The 22582-nt window shown below is 52.0% G+C and overlaps 2 protein-coding genes across 3 annotated transcripts in view; one reads left to right on the forward strand and one right to left on the reverse strand.

The window, feature by feature from the left end:
- IGF1R (insulin like growth factor 1 receptor) overlaps positions 1-21764 on the forward strand; it is a 280712-nt gene extending 258948 nt beyond the window's left edge. For both annotated transcript variants that reach the window (XM_010962914.3, XM_074353927.1), the window contains exons 19-21: positions 2146-2275; positions 7523-7657; positions 15084-21764. In XM_010962914.3, coding sequence (XP_010961216.3) covers positions 2146-2275; positions 7523-7657; positions 15084-15465 — 647 coding nt within the window. In that variant the 3' untranslated portion in view covers positions 15466-21764. The remainder of the gene's footprint in view (positions 1-2145; positions 2276-7522; positions 7658-15083) is intronic.
- A 476-nt stretch (positions 21765-22240) lies between these two features.
- The window catches only part of PGPEP1L (pyroglutamyl-peptidase I like), a 35336-nt gene continuing 34994 nt past the window's right edge, over positions 22241-22582 (reverse strand). The window contains exon 6 of the mRNA XM_045522551.2: positions 22241-22381. The gene's annotated coding sequence lies outside the window, so the exon portion shown is untranslated. The remainder of the gene's footprint in view (positions 22382-22582) is intronic.

Genomic DNA, 22582 nt, shown 5'->3' on the forward strand with positions numbered 1-22582 from the left:
TCTGCAGCCCTTACTAACTCGGTGGCCAGCCCGCTGCTCAGACCCCTTGTTGCAGTGGCCACTGTAACACTAAAGAAGGGTCTGGATGACATTTCTGATCACTGGTTCGAAATTCATGTTAGCCTTTAGGTTTGCTTTTTGCTTTGGTCTTTTAATCTGTCCAAGAAAAATACATACAACATCAAGGCTGCTCAGGGACCACCTGCTGTTCCCACTGTGAGATGACGGTGGTTCCGAAAATGCTAACTATTTATCCTGAGAAAAGGCAGGGAGACTTTACATCCAATATTTAGGATTAACATCTTGGTCTAGCCCTTGAGCTGGCTGTTCTGGAAATGCTCGCCTTCCTTGAGCAGTATGTTTTTTCTTTAGCAATGATTTTGAGGGACTGCTTTGGCCCTATAGTAAACAGTGAGTATCTGTCTAGGGTGGCTTCCCAAGCAGGAGTGAGTGCCTTTATCGTTCATTTGTTGGAGTGAGAGATGGTGAATGGAGCCGTAGCACAGAGCAGAGATCCTTTGGCCACCAGTTACTCCTTCAGGAGCCACCCGTGTGTCCCTGGATTTGGCCTTTCGAAGCACCCGCACATTTGATGCCCTGGAAAGCCCAGGAAGCTGCCTGCCTAGGGTTCCCAAGGAAGAGCCCCTCTGGCCTCTGCCTGGGCTTCTTCTGTGTACTCTGCTCCCTCCCCCACCACTCCCTTCCCAGCAGGGATGCAGATTGTTCCCACGGAGATGCCAGTCAGCTCCCCTGTCCCAGCCAGGCAGCCAGGCAGCCACTCATTAAACTAAATCCCAGTTCTGCCCCTTGCAACCAGGAGGCTTGGGGCAAGTGTCTAAAGTTCTGTGAGCCTCAGTTTCTTCACCTCTGAAGTGGGGGTGGTACTGCAGCAGACCAGTGAGATGCTGGGGGGTACTCAGGACAGGAAAGCACTGGGCACGTCCCCAGCGTGGGGCAGCTCCACCAAGGACTCTGTTTGCTATTTAATCATGTGACATATTTATGGTGACATTGTCTTTGTACTTAAATTTTTTTCTTCCTAAAATTTGAAATTTTTCTTTTGGGTTAAGGAAGAAATCATCTGTGTTCTTTTTCTGGGATTTCTTTCTCTCCTCTTTGCGCAAGTAAAAGCAAATCCTCTAATTTGCATGTCACTGGATTAACTCAGAGATGAGACTTCAGCCCTTTATTTTTATTCTTCACTGGGGTTCAGAAATGTTTTTCTAATGCCCAGGGTCTCATGGATTACAAATATGACAAGCAGTTTTACCAGAGGCAATTCGATGGCCCTTAGCACAGTATGAGGAAATTATGTTGGTTAACGTCCAAGGAACTTTGTTCTCTGTGTTTACTTTGTCGCCTTACCTCTTTGTGGCAGAGTTAGAGACATAAATGAACATTTTAAAAAGGAGAGCGTCCCTTTCTCCTGAGAAGGGGAACGAGGGGGTCCCTGCAAGAAAAGTTTGCATGATTGAGTGGAAAATCAAAATCTGACAAAGAAGCAATAATTTAGGATTATAAAGCAAGCCTGCCATCAAACAAAATTATGTGACATCTTCTAGAGACATGGAAAATGGGAGACATTTTCAAAAATGAGTGGGAGTATTATGTTGAAAAACATTATTGAGTAATAGCGTCAGGGACCCAGTAAATCTCTTCAGCATCTTACTGTGCACTTTTTTCATCATGAATTGGTACTCACAGTATCTTCCCCCTTATTGGACAAGGAAGCTACCTTCTTTCCTCTGATGATGGGGCAGTGCTGCCGAGTAAATGAAAGTCAACATGCTCCTGGCTATTTTATCACGTTTCTAAACACGTATAAACGACCTTTGGTCTGTGCAATACGTGTTTTCTTGATAAACCATGGGTCCTGATAATGTGTATACTTCCTCTCATTTTAAATGCAATGAGGGAACTACCCTTTTAAAGGAATTACATTATAAATGTATTTAAGGGCAGAGATTTCTGGGTGTTTGCTTGTCAGGTGACACGTCAGTCTCCCCTTAGCAAACCGCAGCACTGATACGCGTCTCCCTGGGACGCAGGTAGAGCGCCCCCTGCAGAGGGCACCGTGCCCCTTGCTTCTCGCCCAAGAGCGCTCGCTCACTCGGGTAACTCTTGTGCTTTCTCTCCTCCCCACAGATTTTGGGATGACGAGAGACATCTATGAGACAGACTATTACCGGAAAGGAGGGAAAGGGCTGCTGCCCGTGCGCTGGATGTCCCCCGAGTCCCTCAAGGATGGAGTCTTCACCACGCACTCCGACGTCTGGTAGGAGAGACTCTTCCTGGGCCGCCAGCCCTCAGCCTGGGCCCCCGCAGGCCCCACCAGCTCGGTCCCTTTCCTTTCCTCCTGCTTTCTGTTCACTGTTACCCCATTTCCGGCTTTGGTGAGAGTGATGTGGGCCACACCCCCTTATCACTAAGGTGTTCCTGTCATTGGTGGGCCTTTTGAGATCTAGAGAATTTGCAAGCCCGACATTTCTTTCAATGCTCAGCTGCTCCCCAAGTGGCTGGGAGCTCTGGAGACACCGCACCAGGGGCCGGGACCTGGGAACGTGCCAGAAAACCACCTCTCTCTGCTTCTCCCCCGCCTGCCTTCTCTCCTTAGCTTTTGCAATAGACACGATGTGCATGTAGGTGGCCGCCTCACCTAATTAAACCTTCAGATTGCAGACATTGCTTAATTTAGACTCAAATCTCCTGAGTCTTCCTATTGGTCCCATCTGCTCTCTGTCCTCTCCTAGTGGGCAGCCACTGCTGTTGACCCAGGGATGGGACGGAAAGCAAAATGTGTCCCTTAGTCCTGGCGTGTCTTGGGGTAGAAAGCGCGTCAGCTGGGGCTGCAGCGGCCTCTCAGGGATCTTGTTTAGTGCAGCTCCTCGGCACCCTTGTGGCGAGGTGGTCAGGTTCTGAAACATGACAGCTTCTTGGCAGGCGAGGGCCCTGGCACGTCTCCCTTCTAGAACGTCAGCTGGTTTCTTGGCTGTGCTCTTGGGAGATCCCATTGCTGATGTGTTACAGAAATGGTACTTGTTTACTCCAGCTGTCTGGAGGACCACATAGAGGAGCTGTTTAGATAGTGACTAGCACCGTTGTGGTGGGTTTTTTTTTGTTGTTTTTTTTTTTTAACCTCATGAACCTTTCCCAGTTCAAGGGCCTTGGATCCTATTTTGAAGACAGGTGCAAGTTGGAAATAGCGTTTGAATGTGACCCGGCAGAGCATGATTGCTTCTTGAGCTCAAGTATGAGATCTGTTTTGCAATCAGCCTGGTTCTCTCTTTATGGTCAAATCAAAGCTCTCAACACCATTTTTAGATCTTGAGATGATGGGGAGCAGACAGGCCTGGGTGCATGCATGCATCTGTTAATTCTAGGATCCAGGCTTCCAAAAACTTTTGAGGCCAGCTTACTGTGAAATAAAATAGAAAGCCATGTGAGCCAGGGAGAACAGAGGCAGGGTAGGAAGGTAAAACTGGAGTTGTTACTATCTTTACAGGCATAATTTACCCAAATTCTGGTTAGCAGCTACAGAAGGACATAAAAGGTGTTCAGTGCCAATTTTCTGCCATTTGATGATGTAGACATTATGAACCAATAAGAAAATACATATATATAAACAAGAGTAGGGATTTCATATTCATTCCATTCAATGCTCAGGCAGAGACAGTGCTTTAGATTTTTCCTTTTCTTAAACCCGGCCAGGACCATGGAGAATGTGGAAGGTCTCTCAGCTACCCAGGACCTAAAGCTCTCCCTCTTGAAGGAAATCATTTTGAGTATATTCAATGGCACAAAACAGTCATCCCTAAATAGTTAAAGTCTAGACAGAAGTACAAAGAACTTTAATGGACGTTGCAGGAGAGACTGCAGAATGTTAGGTTTGGAAGGTATTCTGGGGTCAGGACCAGTCCCCAGACCCCATCCACAGTGCCTCTGACAATTGGTTGTTGAACTTCTGCCCACACATTTGCAGGGACTGCTTAATCCTCTCTCACAAAGACAGTCCTGATTCTTAAGACATCCTTGTTTTTTTGTGGTTCTTTCTCACGTTATGTTTAAGTCGCCCTCTTGTTGACACCCTGCTGGCCCTTCTCTCTGCAGCGCAATTGCACACCCTGCTCTGTTTTTAATAAGACAGGCCTTGGAGGCACAGGGAGGTGGTCTCTTTTCTCTAGTTGGAACCTCTCCAAATTTCCATGCTGTCCTTTGAGACTTTATTCCCAGGCCCATGGGCACTGTGCTTGTTCTTCCGACAGCTCCCTTGGAGCACCGTGTCCCTGCCAGTGGTCCCTTTGTGTTAGAAGACACAAGTGCACCGACCAGGCAAAGGACTGGGGAGGTGGAACCCACAGCTTGAAGGTGTGCTCCCTTCTGGGCACCTGAATTACCCACAGTAGTCTTCATTTCCTGGCTTACTAAGAAGCCTTCCAAATGGCCACAAATATCCAGGGCTGGTTGCTCCCTCCTAGAGTTACTTGCTTCTTAAGTGACTAGTTAACATCGGCGGCGACTTGGACATCTCTGTGGGTTTTGATTTGCTGGTGGGTAGGACATGGACATGATCCCTTCCTGGTGTGACCAGGTGTAATTCTTGAATGCTGACCTTAACCAGCACCAGGATTGAGGGGAGACTCGCACCAAGTTGTCCCTTACCTGCAGCAAACAACCCCAATGCTCAGAATTAGAAAAGACAAATTCACACAAAGGCATTTGTTTAATGTTTATTAGATGAAATCCACGAAATTAAAGATTTGGTTATATATGAAGGCATTAATGCCAGTGCCCCATTGTAAATGACCTCTCAGAAGATCACATGGGCATTGCATGCTTCTCAGTGTCTCTGACCATTGCCTTGGTCAAACCATGGAGCGTCTGTGGGCTTTGGCTGCTCCATCTGTGAGGTGAGCTCTCTCTGCGGAGCTTGCTAGATGTTTCAGTGGCCCCCGTGATGACCAGCGATGCCACAGAGGCAAGGTGGTGTTGGGTAAAGATGCTTTAGCCTCATACGTTGGGACAGAAAAATGGTCAAACTCAGCTTATCATGACCAGAGTCCAGTGCCTAGTGGCCTCACTGACAAGTGATACCGACATCAGACAACAGTCACTCCAAGGAAAGCCTTTGTGGAGAGCCAGGTCTGTTCCCTGCTGTGTTCTGTCACACGTGTGACCTTGAGGAGCCAGCGTGGCCCAGGCTCAGTGTATATGCAAGAACAGGGTGCCTAGAGACACGGTCCTCATCCCTGAGGGATGCAGTCCTGTGGAGAACAGGCAGTGACCCTGACAGACGGGATCTTGGACCCCTTCCCAGAAGAGATGGAGTCATGGGCACCCTGAGGTACAGACTGTCACGTGTGGGACACTGAGGGCATGCAGTCCTCGTGGAGGGGACGCTGGAGGAAGTGCTTAAAGCACGTAGAGATCGGCAGCTTTCTCAAGGCGTTAGGCTGAGGCGCGACCAGGTCCCGCCTCAGAGGTCCTGTTGGGGGCTGGGGACTAACTCCACAGGCTCTGTAAAGGCTTTGAAGGCTTCTGTGCGGTGACTGACCTAGAGCTGTGTTTAAAGACGCTCGTGGTAGCTACGTTTACAGTTTCCCGAGGTACGATGTTCATGCCAAGAAGGGGGAGGTCCTGCAGGGTGGGGCACGGGCCCTGAGGAAGTGCTGGGGAGACGAAAGGAGGTGACCAGACCTTTGACAAACCTGAGCCTGAGCTGTTCAACGGTGGTGGGATCCGAGGAGGCTGAGGGAAGGATGATCTGGGGCCGCCTGCCCGGCTGGGTCGGAGCATCAGCTGCAGTGAGGCCAGAAGAGCATGGTGGGAGACAGAGAGCTGGACTAGAGACGCAGTGAGGTTGTGGACCCCTGAGCCCCAGCCCTGGAGTGGAGCAGTGGGCGCCAGAGGGGCCCGTGGGGAGCTGGCCGGCCCCAGGAGCCCTGGCTGCACGGAGGCATCAGGAGAAGCAGGCCCAGGAGGAACTGCGTTTTCAGAGGATGTCTCAGGCCAGGCCTGCCGTCAGCAGAGAGAGCAGCTTGTCCTTTCACGGGTGGCACCCTGTTTCAGACGTGGAGCTGGGAGCCACGGCCTCCAGGCGGAGGCCTGGAGATCCGGCAGCCAGCGTCCACGGAGGAGCCCGCCGCCCTCAGCCTGGGCACCTGCTTCGGCCTCAGCCTTTGGCTTTCCTAGGTCTCTTGTGCAATAGACTCTTTCTTGGTAACTGGAAGTCCAGAAGGACGCTGGGTGGGTCAGTCCTCAGAGTGCTAAGATTCTGTTCACATCTGACATCTGCTCTTAGTGTCCGTTTGGACAAAACCCTTTTGTTCACGGGAAGTAGCCCAAGCAGCGAGGATCATGTTGTGATACAAAGTCCAAGGCCCTCCTGGCGTGGCCCCAGCCGGGACCCCCAGAGCTGCCCGTGGGAAGCGCCTGCCCCAGGATGTTCAGCGCGGCTCTGCCAGCGCCCCAGGGCCGAGGGCCAGTGGGAGGCCATCGGGTTGGCTGTCTGCTGCTGAATCATCAGTTCTATTCTGCTGAAACGAACCGAAGGGAAAGGAAAATTGTTGTGGAGACGTTGTAAAGGTGGCGACATGCATGCCTTTGTTTTGCAGATCCTAGCACTTGCCCTTTTTAGCATCACTGCTGGGCACCGATATCTCTATTTCAGTCTGTTTTCCAGTAGTTGGATCTTCTAAACCAACAGGCCACGGCGTGCGCCAGGTGGAGAGGCTCCCTGCTCCTGGTGCTGGTTTTATTCCCCGGCCACCCTCTTCCCCTCAGCTAAACTCTGGGCTTAAGGATTCTTCTCTGTCCGTGAGCCCTCCCCAGCCAGGGCCGCCCTCCTCCAGCCCCTGCCTGTGAGGCTGAGCCTTCTTCTCTGCACTCTACTGGACCTGTGAGATCCCCATTGAGTTTTCTGACACCCCAGGGCCCAGCCCCACCCCCCCATCCCCCCCATAGACCAGTGAAAACGAGACCTGCGGCTGGGGAGGCCCAGGCATCAGCAGGACGCGCCTTGGTTCCTGCCTTGCAGCCTGCGTTGAGAGCTGCTTAAGTAGTGGTTTCCAAAACGGGGAGTCTGTTGAACAGCTTGATTGTCCCAGGCTGCACTGGGAGCCACTAAGTCACTGTCCCAGCTGGGCCTGGGGACCAGCCTTTGATGATTGGTGGGATAGAGCACATTTGGGAGACACTGACCTGCCAGGTCGTAGCTGGGGCCAGTCCCTGAGCTCCGCGTGCCCAGGGCCCCATCAGAGACCAGGGGCTTGCTGGCCGTCCAGGGGACCCTGAGGACTCCCTTCACTTCAGCTCACAAAGCTGTGCGGGCGGGGCCGCACTGGCCCCCCAGCAGATGAGGACGTTCCACACTCAGCCCAGGGCCCGGCCCGCTGTCCGACGCGCTCCACTGCCACTGGGAGGGCCACTTTCCAACTCCCTAGACAAAAGAAATGCCGGGAAGGAGAGGGCAGCATGGCTCTGTCCATCCCTTTCCAAGCGCCTCACATTTCTTTTGTCCCCGCAGGTCCTTCGGGGTCGTCCTCTGGGAGATCGCCACGCTGGCCGAGCAGCCGTACCAGGGCTTGTCCAACGAGCAAGTCCTTCGCTTCGTCATGGAGGGTGGCCTTCTGGACAAGCCGGACAACTGTCCTGACATGCTGTACGTATGTCCCTGGTCACATGAGGGCCGCTCCTCTGGCCTGCGGTGCTGTGGTGGCTGGAGCGGCTGAGCAGAGGGCTGGTCCCAGCGAACCTGAGCCTTCGGGCAGGTGCCCTCATCCTGCCCTGTCTCCCTGCTTCTGTGGGTTTGGATTTCATTTGGCACTGGGGTGTTTTCAGGCTGACCGTCTTTGTGAACTATTTGACCAAAGCAGTCCCTGCTGTCTTCTTCACTCAGAGTTAAAAAAAAAAAAAAAAAAGCGACAACAGGTCATTGATGACTCTTAAGCCACATTCTAGGGCTGCTCCCCACCGTCGGCAGGGCTCCTCCGGGGCGGTGGGGATGACCTCAGACCTCCTCCTGTAGGCGGCTCCAGGACCCTGCCACCACCTACTAGCCCCCCAGGTGCCTTCTCTGTTAAGTGTTTACAAAAGTCATAAAAGCCCCGTGAGCAACAAGCTGTCTGCAGCTTCCTCCGGTGACCCTCGCGGACCGGGACGGTGGCTCAGCGGGCCCCCTGCACATGTGCCCCTGCGCGCGTGGCTCTGGGTGCTGGCAGGCTTGTCACCTCACAGCACTTCTCTCCAAAGAAAACCAGTTTCTGTTCCTGAGATTTGTCAGATAACAGGAAAGAGTCCATGATGCCCTGTGGGCCTCCCTGCTCCGCGTTCCGAGGAGAAGCCCCTGCAGGTGGGAGTCTGAGCTGCCGAGGGCAGGCGGGCCGGAGTTTGGGAGGATGTGCTGCGGCGGGGCCGTCGGGTGCGGGGCAGGTACAGGTGGGGAGCAGTGGATTTGCTTTCCATGTGAACATTAAGGTGGGACTCAAGATTCTTCTGGATTTCAATAGGTAGAAGGTAGGCTACCATTAATACCTCAAGACCAATGCAGGAATTTTACAGACGTGCTTTTCAGGGCAGGTTTGGCCTCATTGGAAAGGCTCCCAGAGGAATTGCTGGGCTGTCTCTGTGTCCCTGCAGAAGACTCCCGGGTCGGCCACCTTCCCGTGCACCACACCCCCAGTGAGCACGGGCTTGGGCTGGACCCATCACAGTGGGGTGACTTACAGATGTGAGTCAGACGCCATATCAAGTGGGTACCAGGGAAATCGGCCTCAACAGCCATGAAAGCTCTGTTCACTAGGTCTGTCAGGGCTTCCGTGGGTCAGAGGATAGGTGTGCTGGCCCCTCTGCTTAGTCTGAGGTGTTTGCGATCAAGATGTCAGCTGGAACCGAGATCTGAGGCTCGGGGGCCTCCTTCTCCCAGGCCCTTTCAGGTTGTCGGCAGGATTCAGCTCCTTGCGGCTGTTGGACTGAGGTTCCAGGTTGTTGCTGGCTCTCAGCTCCCTGTCTTTGCCACACCCCTCCTCTGTCAGCCTTCTCACAGCAAAGCAGCTTTCTTCTTCAAGGCCAGCAAGAGAATCTCTCTGCTGCCTTCGAAACTTTTTTACCTAATTAAGTCATATCCACCAAGAATAATCTCCCTTTTGATTACCTCAGAGGCAACTGATTAGAAACCTAATGAAGTAGTGAAATCCCATCGCATTCACAGGTCCCACCACTCAGGTAGCAGGAACCTGGGGACCGTCTTAGAATCTGACTACCACAGCATGGGAAACAGAAACTATTGTCCTATCAACAAACCCAGGTTTTTGTGTTTTCTAAAGCACCTTTAGTGTAGCTTCCAAGACTGAATCCCTAAGCCCCACGGAGGGGTGGTAGCTCATTCTCCTGGCTCAGACTGTGCTGCTGCAGGGCCTGCTGGGGAGGCTGGAGAGACTCGGGGCAGCACCCCGTGCTTCAGGAGCACATCAGCTGGGGGTTGGGCTCTAACTGCTGCATCTGCGTGCCCGTTCAGCCAAAGCCTGTTCTATCCCAGGGACAGCTTGCATGGAGTTAAGAAAAAGGCCTGGGAGTGCCAGAGGGAAGGGCACATCTTTGCATCAAACTCCATGTGGGTGTGGGTGTGTTGGGATGAGGGTACCCATTGGTCATCTGAGCTGAGCATGTGCCTGGACTAGGAAACCTGCATGTGTCCTGGACATGGGGCCCAGGATCAGGCGCCCATGACAGGAGGCTCCACTTCTCAGGGCAGTGCATGGGTGGGGCACTGGGTTTCCTGGAGCCCTCCCCAGCAGACTTCCCAGCGCTGCCTCTTCAGACTCCAGGACCTAAAGTTGGAAGAGACTCAAAAGGTCACTTAGTGCATTTTCTCGTTCCTCATGGAAATTCTCCCTCTCCCCGCCCGTATCAGGTTTTATATTGCAGTACAGCATTACCTGAAACCTGACAGTTTAAGAGAACTATAAGCATTTATTATCCCACAGAGTCCCTGAAGGTCGGGAGCCTAGGAGCAGCTTGGCCAGCGGGCTCTGGTCAGGGGTCTCTTGAGGGGTCGCAGTCTGGCTGCAGTCACCCGAAGGCTTGACTGGGGCTGGGATCCACTGCCAAGGTGGGGCACTCACGTGGCTGGGTGCCACGTGAGGCCTCTGTCTCTCTCTGCCACGCAGCTGGCTTCTAGAGCATGGCTCAGCAAGCCTTTTCTCTGGAAGGACAGAGAGTAAATATTTTCAGCACTGGGGCCCATTCGATCTCACCTGTAGCTACTCCCCTCTGCCACCGTCTTGCACAAGCAGCCCCAGACGTCATAGAAGCAAGTGCGGCTGTGCGCCAACCAGACTTTATTTGTGGGTACTGAGAATTGAATTGCACGTAATTTTCATTTTTTGTCACAAAGTAGTCTTCTTTGACTTCTTTTAACCATTTATAAATGTAGAAACCATTCTTAGCTCATAGGCCTGAGAAAATCAGATAGCAGGCCAGATGTGGTGCAGGGGCCCAGAGCTTGCCTACGCTGCCCAAGGGCCAATGATCCCAAGCAGAGCAGAGGCCTAGAAGTGTCATTCGTGGCCTAGGAGTCACACACCACAGAGTCCACCATCTCCCTGGGTTATACCCTATTCGACGTGAAAGGAGATTATATGGGGCCCGGGCACCAGGAAGTGGGGCCCACCGGGGTTTCAGAGGCCAGCTGCCACACCCACCCAGCTACTCTCCACTTTGAATAGTGTGGCCACTGCTTTTTTGTCAGCCCATCGTAAGAAAAATCGTCTCTCAGGGCAAAAATAGAAGCAATGGAGTATGAGGAGGGACCCCCACTGAATTTGCAGTGAAGTGCCCGGTGCCAGAAGAGAGGCCGTGCTGGAGTCGTCAGTGTCTTAGCAAGCTTAGAAACAGCCCGAGAAAGCAGGTGTGAGCTTTGTCTGTGTGGTTTGGGGGTGGAGGGAGGAGAGGCAAGGCTTTGCACTTCCTCTTTGACTTAGGTAAACACTTGTCTCTGAGAAATCTGTGGGACTCCTGAAGTTGATCCGCCCCCAGGTGACTGGAGTTTTAATATTAATTTAATATGCCTGGGAAGCAGCCCCCTGCCCTGGGAAAGGCAGTGCACTTCCCGTTCCCAGCATAGAGTGACAAGGAAATTCACACGGAGAGGTTACTCTGCAATATTAAATGTGTAATCCAGGAGGCATTTCTGCTTTGCTATCCAGAACCCCCTTGGCAGATTTTCTCCCTCCAAAGAAAAGAACAAAATGAAAGGAGGCAAGTCGGTTTCATAGGGAGTGTCTGTGTTGTCCTTGTGGATTTATGGATGAGTTCAGTTAAGGAAGACGTGTTCTGGGAGAGCGGCTCTTTTATTACAGAAAATGAAAGAATGGACTCTCGTTTCTCCCAGAGGAGAGTCAGGTCCCTGAGCCCTTGGGAGTTGCCTTGGGAAAGCCCTGCTGGGTCTCTACGTGGGAGAGAAGCCACTTCAGTTGTGTGGCTCCAGGGGTGTGAACAGCACCCGGAGGGCGACATGAGGCAGGGCGGCTGGTGGACCTCAGCTCGGCACCAGGAAGACGCTGCAGGCCCTCGGCAGGGCCTCTGGGCAGAGCTGGGCCCCCCGGAGCAGCTGACAGTCCCGACGCCCTCAGTGGCACAAGATGTGGGGGCTTTTGGAGCAAAGGCTGCACGGTCCCCGCCGTGCAGTGTCCAGGCCTCCAGGTCCCAGCACCCGGGGTCAGTGTGAGTTGACTGAGCAAGCGGGGCAGACAGATTCGACTTGTGGTTCGCCGGTGGGTCTGTATTTTAAATTGACAACAAGGTGTGTTCTTACCTTTCTCCTGGGCTCAGGTCTCCATACTTAGGCCACAAATGTCCTTGAGCCCGTCTGAGCGTGCGCTGATGGCTGCCGGCTCAGAGACGGGGCTGTGGGGAGCCGTCCCAGCTCTCAACACGTCCAGGGACGAGCAGGACTGGACCCTGCTGCTGTGGGGCTCAGGCGAGAGCAGGGGTGTGTGCCCAGCACGACCCTTCGGCCAAGAGCCGTATTCTCTGCGGATACGGCTTCCACAGCATCACAGGTCAGTGCCCCACTTGCCAGGGAAGTCCTCAGTGTCTGATGTTCAGAAAGGAATTTAAACTTAGCCCAGAGAGTCCTCAACTCACGAGTGAGTCTGAAACATGGTGATGGGTGGTTTTCCACTTTTCAGATGTGGCTTTCCCTGTTGCTAATGAAAGGCCCCACATGCTGGGAACCCTGTGCTGGTTTAGGGGGACGTGAGTAGGATCCACACTGTCAGGAACAGCCCCTCCTGCCCAGCCAGCCTGTGGTGGGCTTGCCTATGGCCCATGGGCCCCGCCTTTGATCTCTGCCCTGAAACAGTAGCCTGGGGTGAGCAATCCGGCAGGCCCCGTCCCCCTGCCGCTCCTGGCTGAGAAGTGGTCACAAGACAGTCCTGGCGGTTGGGTGTGCCGAGCCCCGCAGGTCCTTTCTGGAATGTGGTCTCTTTGTTGTGACAGTCATCACGTGGAATTGGCTGACTCGGGTGCCAGGCTGCCGTAGGCGTCCTGGCCTGTGGTCGCAACCAGCCCACACGCATCAGGGCCAAGGGTGGAGTGGGGACAGTGAGCAGGATGAGGAAGGGAAACACGGCTGTCCCTGGGTTGTCACACCCCTGACCGTCACCCGGCCTCCTGGGGCCACCCTTTGGTCTCGTCCCTGTCCCAGGTGAAGGGCGTGCGGTGGGGATGGGTTCAGTAAAGGACAGCCCCAGCTCACAGAGCTGTAAAAAAATGTGTTTTTAAAGAGGAGTTTTATCAGCTCATAAATCCTTCTAGAGTCTACTGGAAAGTTTTCTTGTGGAGATAGTGTAAACAAGGCTTTGAATCCCACAGAGTAAAAAGACTTCCTTTTATGGGCAGCACTGGAAGGGCTGTGACTCTGGAATGGTTTACAAGTGGTGTCACGGGGCTCGTTTGTGCTCACGTCACTCAGTCCCTCCCCTGCTGGTGGCACCTTCTCGGCCACAGGGGCCGGGAGCCAGGGGCATCACGTGTCCTTGGCTCTGACCATGCTTCTATTCAGGGAGAAGCCAGCTAGAGAGGAAATCGCAGCCAGGCCATGGAGAGGGATTTCGTGTATTTATGACTCTTTTTAATTTTTATTTTTTGGGGGTCCTTTTTCTTAGGAAGTAATGGAGGTGGGGCATGGAAGGAGGCCTGTTTGCCCTCTGACCCAAGGAAGAGCTGCCGGTTTATCCCTGCGGAGCCCCCTGCATCTCCACAGCTGCCGGGCGGGCGGCCCGGAGAGGGAGGGTCTGCTGGCAGGGCCCCGGTTTCTCTTATTTAGGTTAAGAGAAGATTCCTCTTTCTGGGGTATGTGGCGTTCAGTGTCACCACAGCTTTCACAGAGAACTCCATCCCTGCTCCACTCTCATGATTTGGGGACCTCGGACAAATTATTTAATCTCTTGGTCCTTCCGCTTCCTCGTCCACAAAATGGGACATACCATGCCCCACACCTTCCCAGACTCGTGAAGGGGAAAGCAGTTTACCCCATAAAACTTCCAAGAATGCTAATGAACTGCCATGCAGGCGGGGTTGTGACCTACTGGAGGTGGTTTAGTTGGAAGCGAAAAAACTAGTCAGTTTTCATGTTTCGTCTAATTCTTTCTCCTCTTGAGCAGGGGTGGCAAACTTTTTCTGCAAAGGGCTGCACGGTAACTATTTTGGGCTCATAGGCCAATCTCAACGACTCAATTCATAGTTGTGGTTTGAAGGCAGCCCCAGACCATATGTAAACGAGTAGGTGTTTCTGTTCCAATAAAACGTGACTTACAAAAGCAGGCGGCAGGCCTCTCTCCCACTGTCACCCTCCCTCAAGGTCACATCCTCTTCCATCTGACTTGACCTGGTGCCTTCTCCCCCGCGTCTCTCAAGGGAACTGGTGGGGGAGCTTCCCCGGGCCCCATGGGCTCTCTCTCCGTGAACTTTTCCTGGGGCCAGACTTAGGCCGGTGGTCGGTCTGTCAAGTGTCAGCCTGACAGAGGCCGGAAGCCAGTTTGGGGTGCTTGGAGCTTCCTAGAGGTGGGAAGTTCCATTTGGCCACTTATACTGAAAAGCACCTCATTAGCCAGAAGTTTTAAAACAAAACACAGGATGGAATTTTCTGGAGAACAGAAGTGGAAGGGAAGGGAAACCCACTCAGAACTCGCTCTGGCCTGGACATCTGTGCATCCACCCTCCCTCTGGCCCCCAAGGTCTGCTCAGCTGGACCCCCGCAGCACACCATCCTGCCTTTCTCTTCCCGTGTGCAGCTCCTGCCCTCAGGGGCTCAGGCCCACTGGCCGGGCCGCTCCCTGTGGCCATGTGACCCTGAGGACTTCCCTGCAGCAGCAGCCCAGGTGCCCTCCCTGCCTGTCCCAGGCCTGTGCAGGGACCCTGGCACGGGGCTCTCCCTGCTGGCTTGTTGGCATCTGGCTCAGGTCCTCACTGGCTCCCAGGCTGGCTCTGCCACGACCGGGCACAGAGCGAGCAGCCTGAGCCCCAGCACCAGGGGTGGGGGGGTGGCGCACGTCCCTTATGTCTTGCAGCTGTACCCTCACCCCGCCAGCCCTCGGTTCTCTGCCAGTGGTCCCCCACCACCGGGGGAAGCTGAGAAACAGTACAGGTGGAATTAAGAGAGAGATCACTGTGGGGAAAGCTGTGATCACTCCTTGACCTTATGAGTGAGAGACTGGAGGTTTCTTGCATTCTAACTCTGGAAATAATGTTTAATCAGTGGCTGCAAGAGATGCTTTCAAAACGAATTCCTGTAATAAGGAGTCTGTGTGAACCGGCTCGTATCCTTGTCTTCTCAGGCAGTGGGAGTTTGGGTTCTGTATCGTGGAGGGTCCTGGGTCCGGGTGAAGTGAATGCAGCCATGGGACGTAAGTCAGGAGAAGCTGAGGGCTGCTTGCACTGTCAAGACAGCCGGAGGCCCAGAGAGGCAGCAGGACTGTTTTTGGCACCCAACATCCTCACGCAGGTCGGGAAGCCATGGTGGCCCCCGAGGCTGCTGGGCCACGTCCTCCCTTCCAGCGTGGGCCCGTCTGCCTGTCTCCCCACAGGTTTGAGCTGATGCGCATGTGCTGGCAGTACAACCCCAAGATGAGGCCCTCCTTCCTGGAGATCATCAGCAGCATCAAGGACGAGATGGAGCCCGGCTTCCGGGAGGTGTCCTTCTACTACAGTGAGGAGAACAAGCCGCCCGAACCCGAGGAGCTGGACCTGGAGCCGGAGAACATGGAGAGCGTCCCCCTGGACCCCTCGGCCTCCTCGTCCTCCCTGCCGCTGCCCGAAAGACACTCAGGACACAAGGCCGAGAACGGCCCCGGCCCCGGCGTGCTGGTCCTGCGAGCCAGCTTCGACGAGAGACAGCCTTACGCGCACATGAACGGGGGCCGCAAGAACGAACGGGCCCTGCCTCTGCCCCAGTCTTCGACCTGCTGATCCTGGAGCCGAGTCCCGGGCAAACAGTAACGCGCGCAGGCTCGGCGGCGGGTGGGGGGAGCGTGCTAACAATCTATCCGCAGCCTCCTGTACCTCAGTGGATCTTCAGAACTGCCATTGCTGCCCACGGGAGACGGCTTCTCTGCAGTAAACACATTTGGGATGTTCCTTTTTTCAATATGCAAGCAGCTTTTTATTTCCCTACCCAAACCCTTAACTGACACGGGCCTTTAAGAACCTTAAGGACAACACTTAATAGCAACCGTCGCCCTGAGAATCGGGTCTCCTCACTCTCTCCCTGTCTCTCCTCCTCCTCCCTCTCATCTCTGTCTCTGTCTCTGTCCTTTCTCTCTCTTTCTGCTTCGTGATGGAAACACATTGGCCGCAAGCCCAGCCAGGACACCCTTTTCTATTGGGTGGCCCCACGTGGCCCCTGAACACACCTGCCGGTCACCTTAGGTCTTTATAAAAAAACATGTTGAGACGGAATTTTTTAACTGTATCTTTAACTTTTTAGGGACATAGGAAATTTAAAAAGGGCCATCATCCAAGGTCGGTACCGTGTTAACGCTGCCAAATTCTGCCCAAACCCTGAACTCCCTCCCCCGCCGTCCCCGCGCTGCTTCCTTGTTCCCGGAGGCCCCGGGTGAGCCCGGCAGCCCGGTGCGCGCTAAGGGCCACGCCGGTGATGCCCTCCGTCCGGCCGTCCCCGGTGTCCCTTCCAACTCTCACGTTCACACAGCTCTAATTGCTTTTGACTAGGTTATTATTTGGGGGAACTGGACAGAATGAGACTTTCTCTCAGTGAAGATGGGGGAGAAGCTGAATCAGCTTCCCTGACCCTCTTTGCGTACCCCCACCTTCCAGCCCCCAGGAAATCTGGAGAAAACAGGCCCTGTTGGGAACCTGGAAGACAGGCTTTGAGTAAAGGTCGTCCGCGTGCCAGTCTCCTGTCCTCGCCCCAGCTCCCCCACCCGGCCCCCAAGGACACTGATGGGAAGGGGTTTCCAGGGACTCAGCCCAACTGTTTATGCAGGTTTGCAAGGAAAGAAATTCAAACACCACAACCACAGTCCGAAGAAAAGCAGTAAATGGATTCAAGCATTCTAAGCTTTGTTGACATTTTCTCTGTTACTAGGACTTCTTCATGGGTCTTACAGTTCTATGTTAGACCATGAAACATTTGCATACACATCGTCTTTAATGTCACTTTTATAACTTTTTTACGGTTCAGATATTCATCTATACGTCTGTACAGAAAAAAAAAGCTGCTATTTTTTTTGTTCTTTATCTTTGTGGATTTAATCTATGAAAACCTTCAGGTCTACCCTTCTTCCCTCTCTGCTCACTCCAAGAAACTTCTTATGCTTTGTACTAGAGTGCGTGACTTTCTTCCTCTTTTCCCAGTAATTGATACTTCTATAACATAATTTGCCATGAACTGTTTGATGCCTTTTTATAAAGACACGCCCCCTCCCTGGCCCCTGCCCCGTCAGTTCTGTCCTCCCCGTAGGCTCTGTGGGCACGAGGCTGGTGGGGGAGGAGGCAGGGAGGGGGCCGCACGGGCTCCCCTCAGCCTGCTCTCCCGCAGCGTCTGAGTCTGTTACAGTGCAAGACATGATACAAACTCAGGTCAGAAAAAAAAAAAGGTTAAATATTTCGCACATCCTTGTTCAGTGTTTATATTCACCATTGTTGGAAAGTCTCACCTTCTCTTTCCCTTGCCTTTGTTTTTGGTTGTGACACACATATCTCTATTTTTTTAATTCTTGGGTACAACAGCAGTTTTAACTGCATACACTAGGCATTTGGATTACTATTTTTTTCAATGGCTGTCTAACCCTTCCATCCCATGGAAAACGCTGCTGAGTCCAGGGGTGCAGCGGCCCGTCTGCGGCCTCCCGCCACCACCCTCCAGACCCACCTACCTGTCTTTAGAAGCAGACTCCCCGGGCACCCTGGCACCGGCTGGGAGTTGGGTGCAGGGGCAGCACCCTCGGGGTGCCAGCCAGCCCGCTGCCAGGTGGGGACAGCGCAGGCGCCGCGTGGCCGAGGGGCCGTGAGCCCCGGCGCTGGCATGCCTTTCCTTGGCCAGGAGTCCCAGTCCTCGGGCCTGGGGGTCTTGTTTTGTTTAGTTTTTAGCACTTCTCACAGAGCGATGACAGCACAAGAGTTGCTTCTGGGATGGAAATGTTTAAATTATGAGTAAGAACAAAGCTACAATATGATGATTGCTAGTTGTGACTGGAGATTAAACACAAAAAAGAAAGTTTGTAGTGCTTTTTTGCTTGTCAGTAGTTTCAGTCCCACTCTTTTCTCTAGCCTGTCCCATAGTTGTTCCCTTGGGAAAAAGAAAAAAAAAAGAAAAAGAAAAAATTAATTAAGAAGGTATTTTATGTAGGAGTGTTCTTTTAATTTATTTTGTGATACCAGTTTCAGTCACTGTAGAGAAGCCCCATTATGAATTTAAATACTGAGAAAAGGGTTGTTTGTGTGTGTGTGTGTGTGTGTGTGTGTGTGTGTAGTAAGACGGGACAGTTTTTGGCTTTTTGTTTTTTTTCCAAACATCTACCTCACTCTTATTTTGTATATGTGTATATATAAAAAGGATACATCTCACATCTCTCAGCACCTGACAATATGCCGTTGATACTGGTGACCTCGTCCACACCACAGCCGCACACACCAGGTGGCGCAGGAGAGGCCAGGCTGTATTCCAGGCTCAGAGCGACACTAGCTCCCCCTGCCCCGACTCGTTCCTAACAGCTCCCCGTTTCTGCGACGTCTCAACTTGCGTCGCTTCTGTCCTTCTCTGACTCGGTTTCCCAAGAGGCGGGGAGGGCCCAGGCTGCTGGGCTCTGCAACCACCGACCTTGTGTGCAGGCTTCCCGGGCACCAGGTGGGGAAGCGTCTCCGGGAGCCCCTGTCGCCCCTGCGGTCACCTGCAGGTGTGGGGCTCGGCTCCCGCTGACTCAGCCCCAGGCTGACCCGACGGCCAGTCCCACGTAGAATGTACTGAGAAGGACCCCTCCTCCCCCTCCAGACTGTGCTCTCAACCTCACCCTCACCTCCTCCCCAGGGGAAGACAAAGATGAACCAAACCCCCGGGCTGGAGGGGGCCAGCGGCGGGCCGAGCCCCTGTCCCTCTCCCGCTGGCTGCTGCTCTCACAGGCACTGGCATCTTTTCTGGGAAACGCGGTGGGGTCCTCCCCCAGTGTGGCGGGCTCCTCCACAGCCCCAGGACTGCAGTTAAGCTCAGGAGCTTCCTCCCTCCTGCTAGAACACTCCTCGCCCCTCCCACATCCCCTGGGACCATAAGGGCACTGAGAAAGTGTTTGATCAGGGTTTCCCGCTGCCACACTGCAGGTGACCCCTAGGAATAGTGGCCTCTCCTTGCTTTTGCACACCCCTCCCGGTTTCCACAACTGGATTTCTACAGTTCATTCAGCTGGTTATAAGGGTTTTGTTGAAACTGTCCGAGTTGTTGGTGTCACTTCATTTTTGTTCTATGTAGGTGGTTTTCCTTTGAGTAGAACGAAAACACTAACAGTGTAGTGCCCATCATAACGAATGCTTCAGAAACACTTAAATAAAAGAGAGAATTCTGCTTGCGTGACGGTGCAGTCATTTTACTGGACCAGACCACCCACCATGACTCTACCAAGGCATCAGCTCTCCACAGTCCTGGCCTAGTTTTGCGCTGATTTCCCCACCTCTTCTTGGTTTCCTCCTCTGTATGCTCCACACAATTTACTCGAGCTGAGTGCGGCGCTCTCCACGCAGCCCTCTTCTGACAGCAGCTCCCACTGCTTGAAGTGACGTGAACCACTGAGGCACATCACTGAACTGACGTGAGCATCAAAACGTACCACACACAGCCCTGCCCCGGGGCAGCAGGCCTGCTGCCTTCTGGACACGCTGTGGCACTTGCGCTGGGTGAGACCCAGACCACCCCAGGTGTCCTGCACGGGATGTCCTGCTGTTTGACACAGCTGGAATGAGCTTCCTCCTTGGAAGCGAGAAGACCGTGTTCGTGGCTGGACAGTGGCCTCTCCTTCCAGCCTGTTTCTTAGGACTTGGGACATTTCAATGGTAGAAATGTGGTTATTGTGGAACTACCCGATGCTGAAATGCTTGGCGTGAAGTGGTGCTTTTCGGTTGGGATGAGAGATGTACAAGCCAAGTTTGATGCCAGATTCTAGGCCAGTGTGTTCCACCCAAGCCTCTTTTTCAGCAGCCTGCCTCCGCCGGCAGGTGGCCAGACGGGATGCAGGCGGCTGGTACGGCAAGGTCGCACTAGCTCACATCAGTGAGAAGGCTAGGATGCTTGGTCCAAGGTCCTCAGCTGTCACTGTTGGGTCCTCTGGCCAGTGTCAAAGGCAACTCCTTTCCAAAACACAGGCACCCTCCAGTTGGCTGTAAATCTCTATGGTATGCCTCGGCCCATTCCGGCAGTCCCAGTAATGCATTTAAGGTTTGGGGTTTGTTCTTTTGTTAATGTTACTTTTGTTTGTCGGCTTTTTATTTCCTGGGCTAAGCGGCGTTGGGAGATATGGACCAGAGATCCACTCTTTGAGAACCAGTGATGAAAATCAAACTGTCTTACTCCACTCTGACATAGCTGGTGGTACAAACGAGAACAAGAGACGATGCTGTTTAGATTGAACCTCTGTTGCCAGAGATGCTGAAGATACAGACCTGGGACAGGCCAGAGGGTTTCACTTTTGGCTTCCAGCTTAGATGACTGGCTGGAGGAAAGCATTTAAAGGAAAAGCAGATGAACACCCCTTGATGGTGGAATGACGAGGCAGGGGGAAACCCCTGTAACAGGGATCGTGAAGGACACGGAAAGGAGTCACGAGCAGAAGGTTCAGGGCTTGGAAGAAGTGTGGGCTGTGTTTGGAACTGGATGGTTTCTGAAGGCTCAACAGTCACCCGTGGGCATTTGGTTTCAACCAATCAGCCTAACATCCTACTGTGGAAACTGTGGCTGCCGAGTTCAGTCAAATTGTTCAAGAACGCAAACTGCACCGCAGACGTCAGGTGTCGGTTCTGGGGCATGACTTTAGGGCTTCGTTGTATTTCGTTTATGCGAGAACGTGTCGCTCACGCATCTGTGTGTCCCCGTTTGTGTGTGTCCGCATCTTTCTGGTAAACATCATTTTAGTCACTCATTAGCGTTTTCAATAGGGCTCTTAAGTCCAGTAGATTACGGGTAGTCAGTTGACGAAGATCTGGTTTACAAGAACTAATTAAATGTTTCATTGCATTTTTGTAAGGACATAGAATAATTTTATAAAATGTTTGTAGTTTATAATTGCCGAAAATAATTTAAAGACACTTTTTTTCCTCTGTGTGTGCAAATGTGTTTGTGATCCATTTTTTTAGGACACTCGTTTACTAGCTAGCTTTACAATATGCCAAAAAAGGATTTTTCCCTGACCCAAGCCGTGGTTCCCCCTCTTCCCCGCCAAGCTTTGTGCCCTAGTTTATAACAAAGGAATGATGATGATTTAAGAAGTAGTTCTGTATCTTCAGTATCTTGGTCTTCCAGAACCCTCTGGGTGGGAAGGGGATCATCTTTTACTGGTCATTTCCCTTTGGAGTGTAGCTACTTTAACAGACTGAAAGAACCTCATTGGCCAAGGAAACAGCAGAGGTGTTGCAGCCCACGGTGTCCATGGCACCATCAGCATCTGGCTTGGCTGGGTTGGCAGTTGTGCTGTTAGACGCAATGCCTTGGGATGGAGGGACACCACTGCCCAGCTGATGGTTTGCACAGTGATCACAGCCTACAGACTTACCATACAAATGATGATCATTCTGGTGCACGCAGGCCGTTTGCTTACATGCCTCATATAATTAACACTTTGTTATAACAGGAAGAGACCCTATTTATTTTTATTTAAGGCAGAACACCAATGATCGATATTTTTCAATTCCAAACAAATTCTTTTTAATAAAAACTATACACACGCAAGCTTTTTTTTTTTGTAAGTTTGACTCCATTCCTTCTGGCTCCCAATGGATTATTGGCTAGGTCTACACAACTCCACAAAATCTCCATCATTGGAAACATCTGGATGTTTTGCATTACATGGGAGAAAGGTCCAGAAACAATTTGGGTTTTGTTTGCAACTTTTCATTTGGATGTCTGGCATTGCAGAGACACCGTCACAGGTGGAACAGATGCTTGGCAAAAACACCTGTCTGTTTTCTAAGCCAGTGAGGTTGAGGTGAGAGGTTTGCCAGAGTTTGTCTACCTCTGGGACAAAAAAAAAAAAAAAAAAAAAATCAAACCAGAAGGCGCGATGGAATGGATGCATCGCAAATAATGCATTTTCTGAGTTTTCTTGTTTTCAAAAAATGTTTTTAAAAAAAAAAAGTAAAAAAAAAAGGTAATAACATGGCCAATTTGTTACATAAAATGACTTTCTGTGTATAAATTATTCCTAAAAAAATTCCTCTGTTTATATAAAAAAAATCAGTAGATGAAAAAAATTTCAAAATGTTTTTGTATATTCTGTTGTAAGAATTTATTCCTGTTATTGCGATATACTCTGGATTCTTTACATTATGAAAAAAAAGAAACTTTGTCTATTTTGAATGGCTGAAGCTAAGGCAACTTTAGTTTCTCTTACTCTGCTTTTTTCTAGTAGTTAAAGTACTACATGGTTTAAGTTAAATAAAAGAATTCTGTATGCATTTTTGGTCTCTGATTTTGCCCCTCCCCGCCCCTTCTGGAAGACTCACCATGCTTCTGAGGCGGGGAAGCCGAGCTACGTGTGGCGTGTGTGTTCACATGTGTCGCTGGGAGGTGTCGTGTGTGAAGGCTTCACTTTATTTCTGACAGCTAGATCTCCATATGCAAATTGCTGGTGAACAGGGAAGCTATTCTGTTTCTCCATTAAATCAGCTAGAAGAAAATTTGAATACATAAAAATATAGAAATCTGTACTTCATTTTTGACTGATCTGTAGACTTTTCCTAGACCTTCCACTGACAAAAGTCAGGCCAAGGCAGGTTTGATCTGGGGGACTCCGGGGCAAAGGACTTAAAAGTCTTCACATTTTCATGTCCTTGCTGGTCCCTCACAGCCAGCCTGCCTACTCAGAGG

The sequence above is a fragment of the Camelus bactrianus genome, chromosome 27 (assembly GCF_048773025.1).
Source record: "Camelus bactrianus isolate YW-2024 breed Bactrian camel chromosome 27, ASM4877302v1, whole genome shotgun sequence".
Lineage (NCBI taxonomy): Eukaryota > Metazoa > Chordata > Mammalia > Artiodactyla > Camelidae > Camelus > Camelus bactrianus.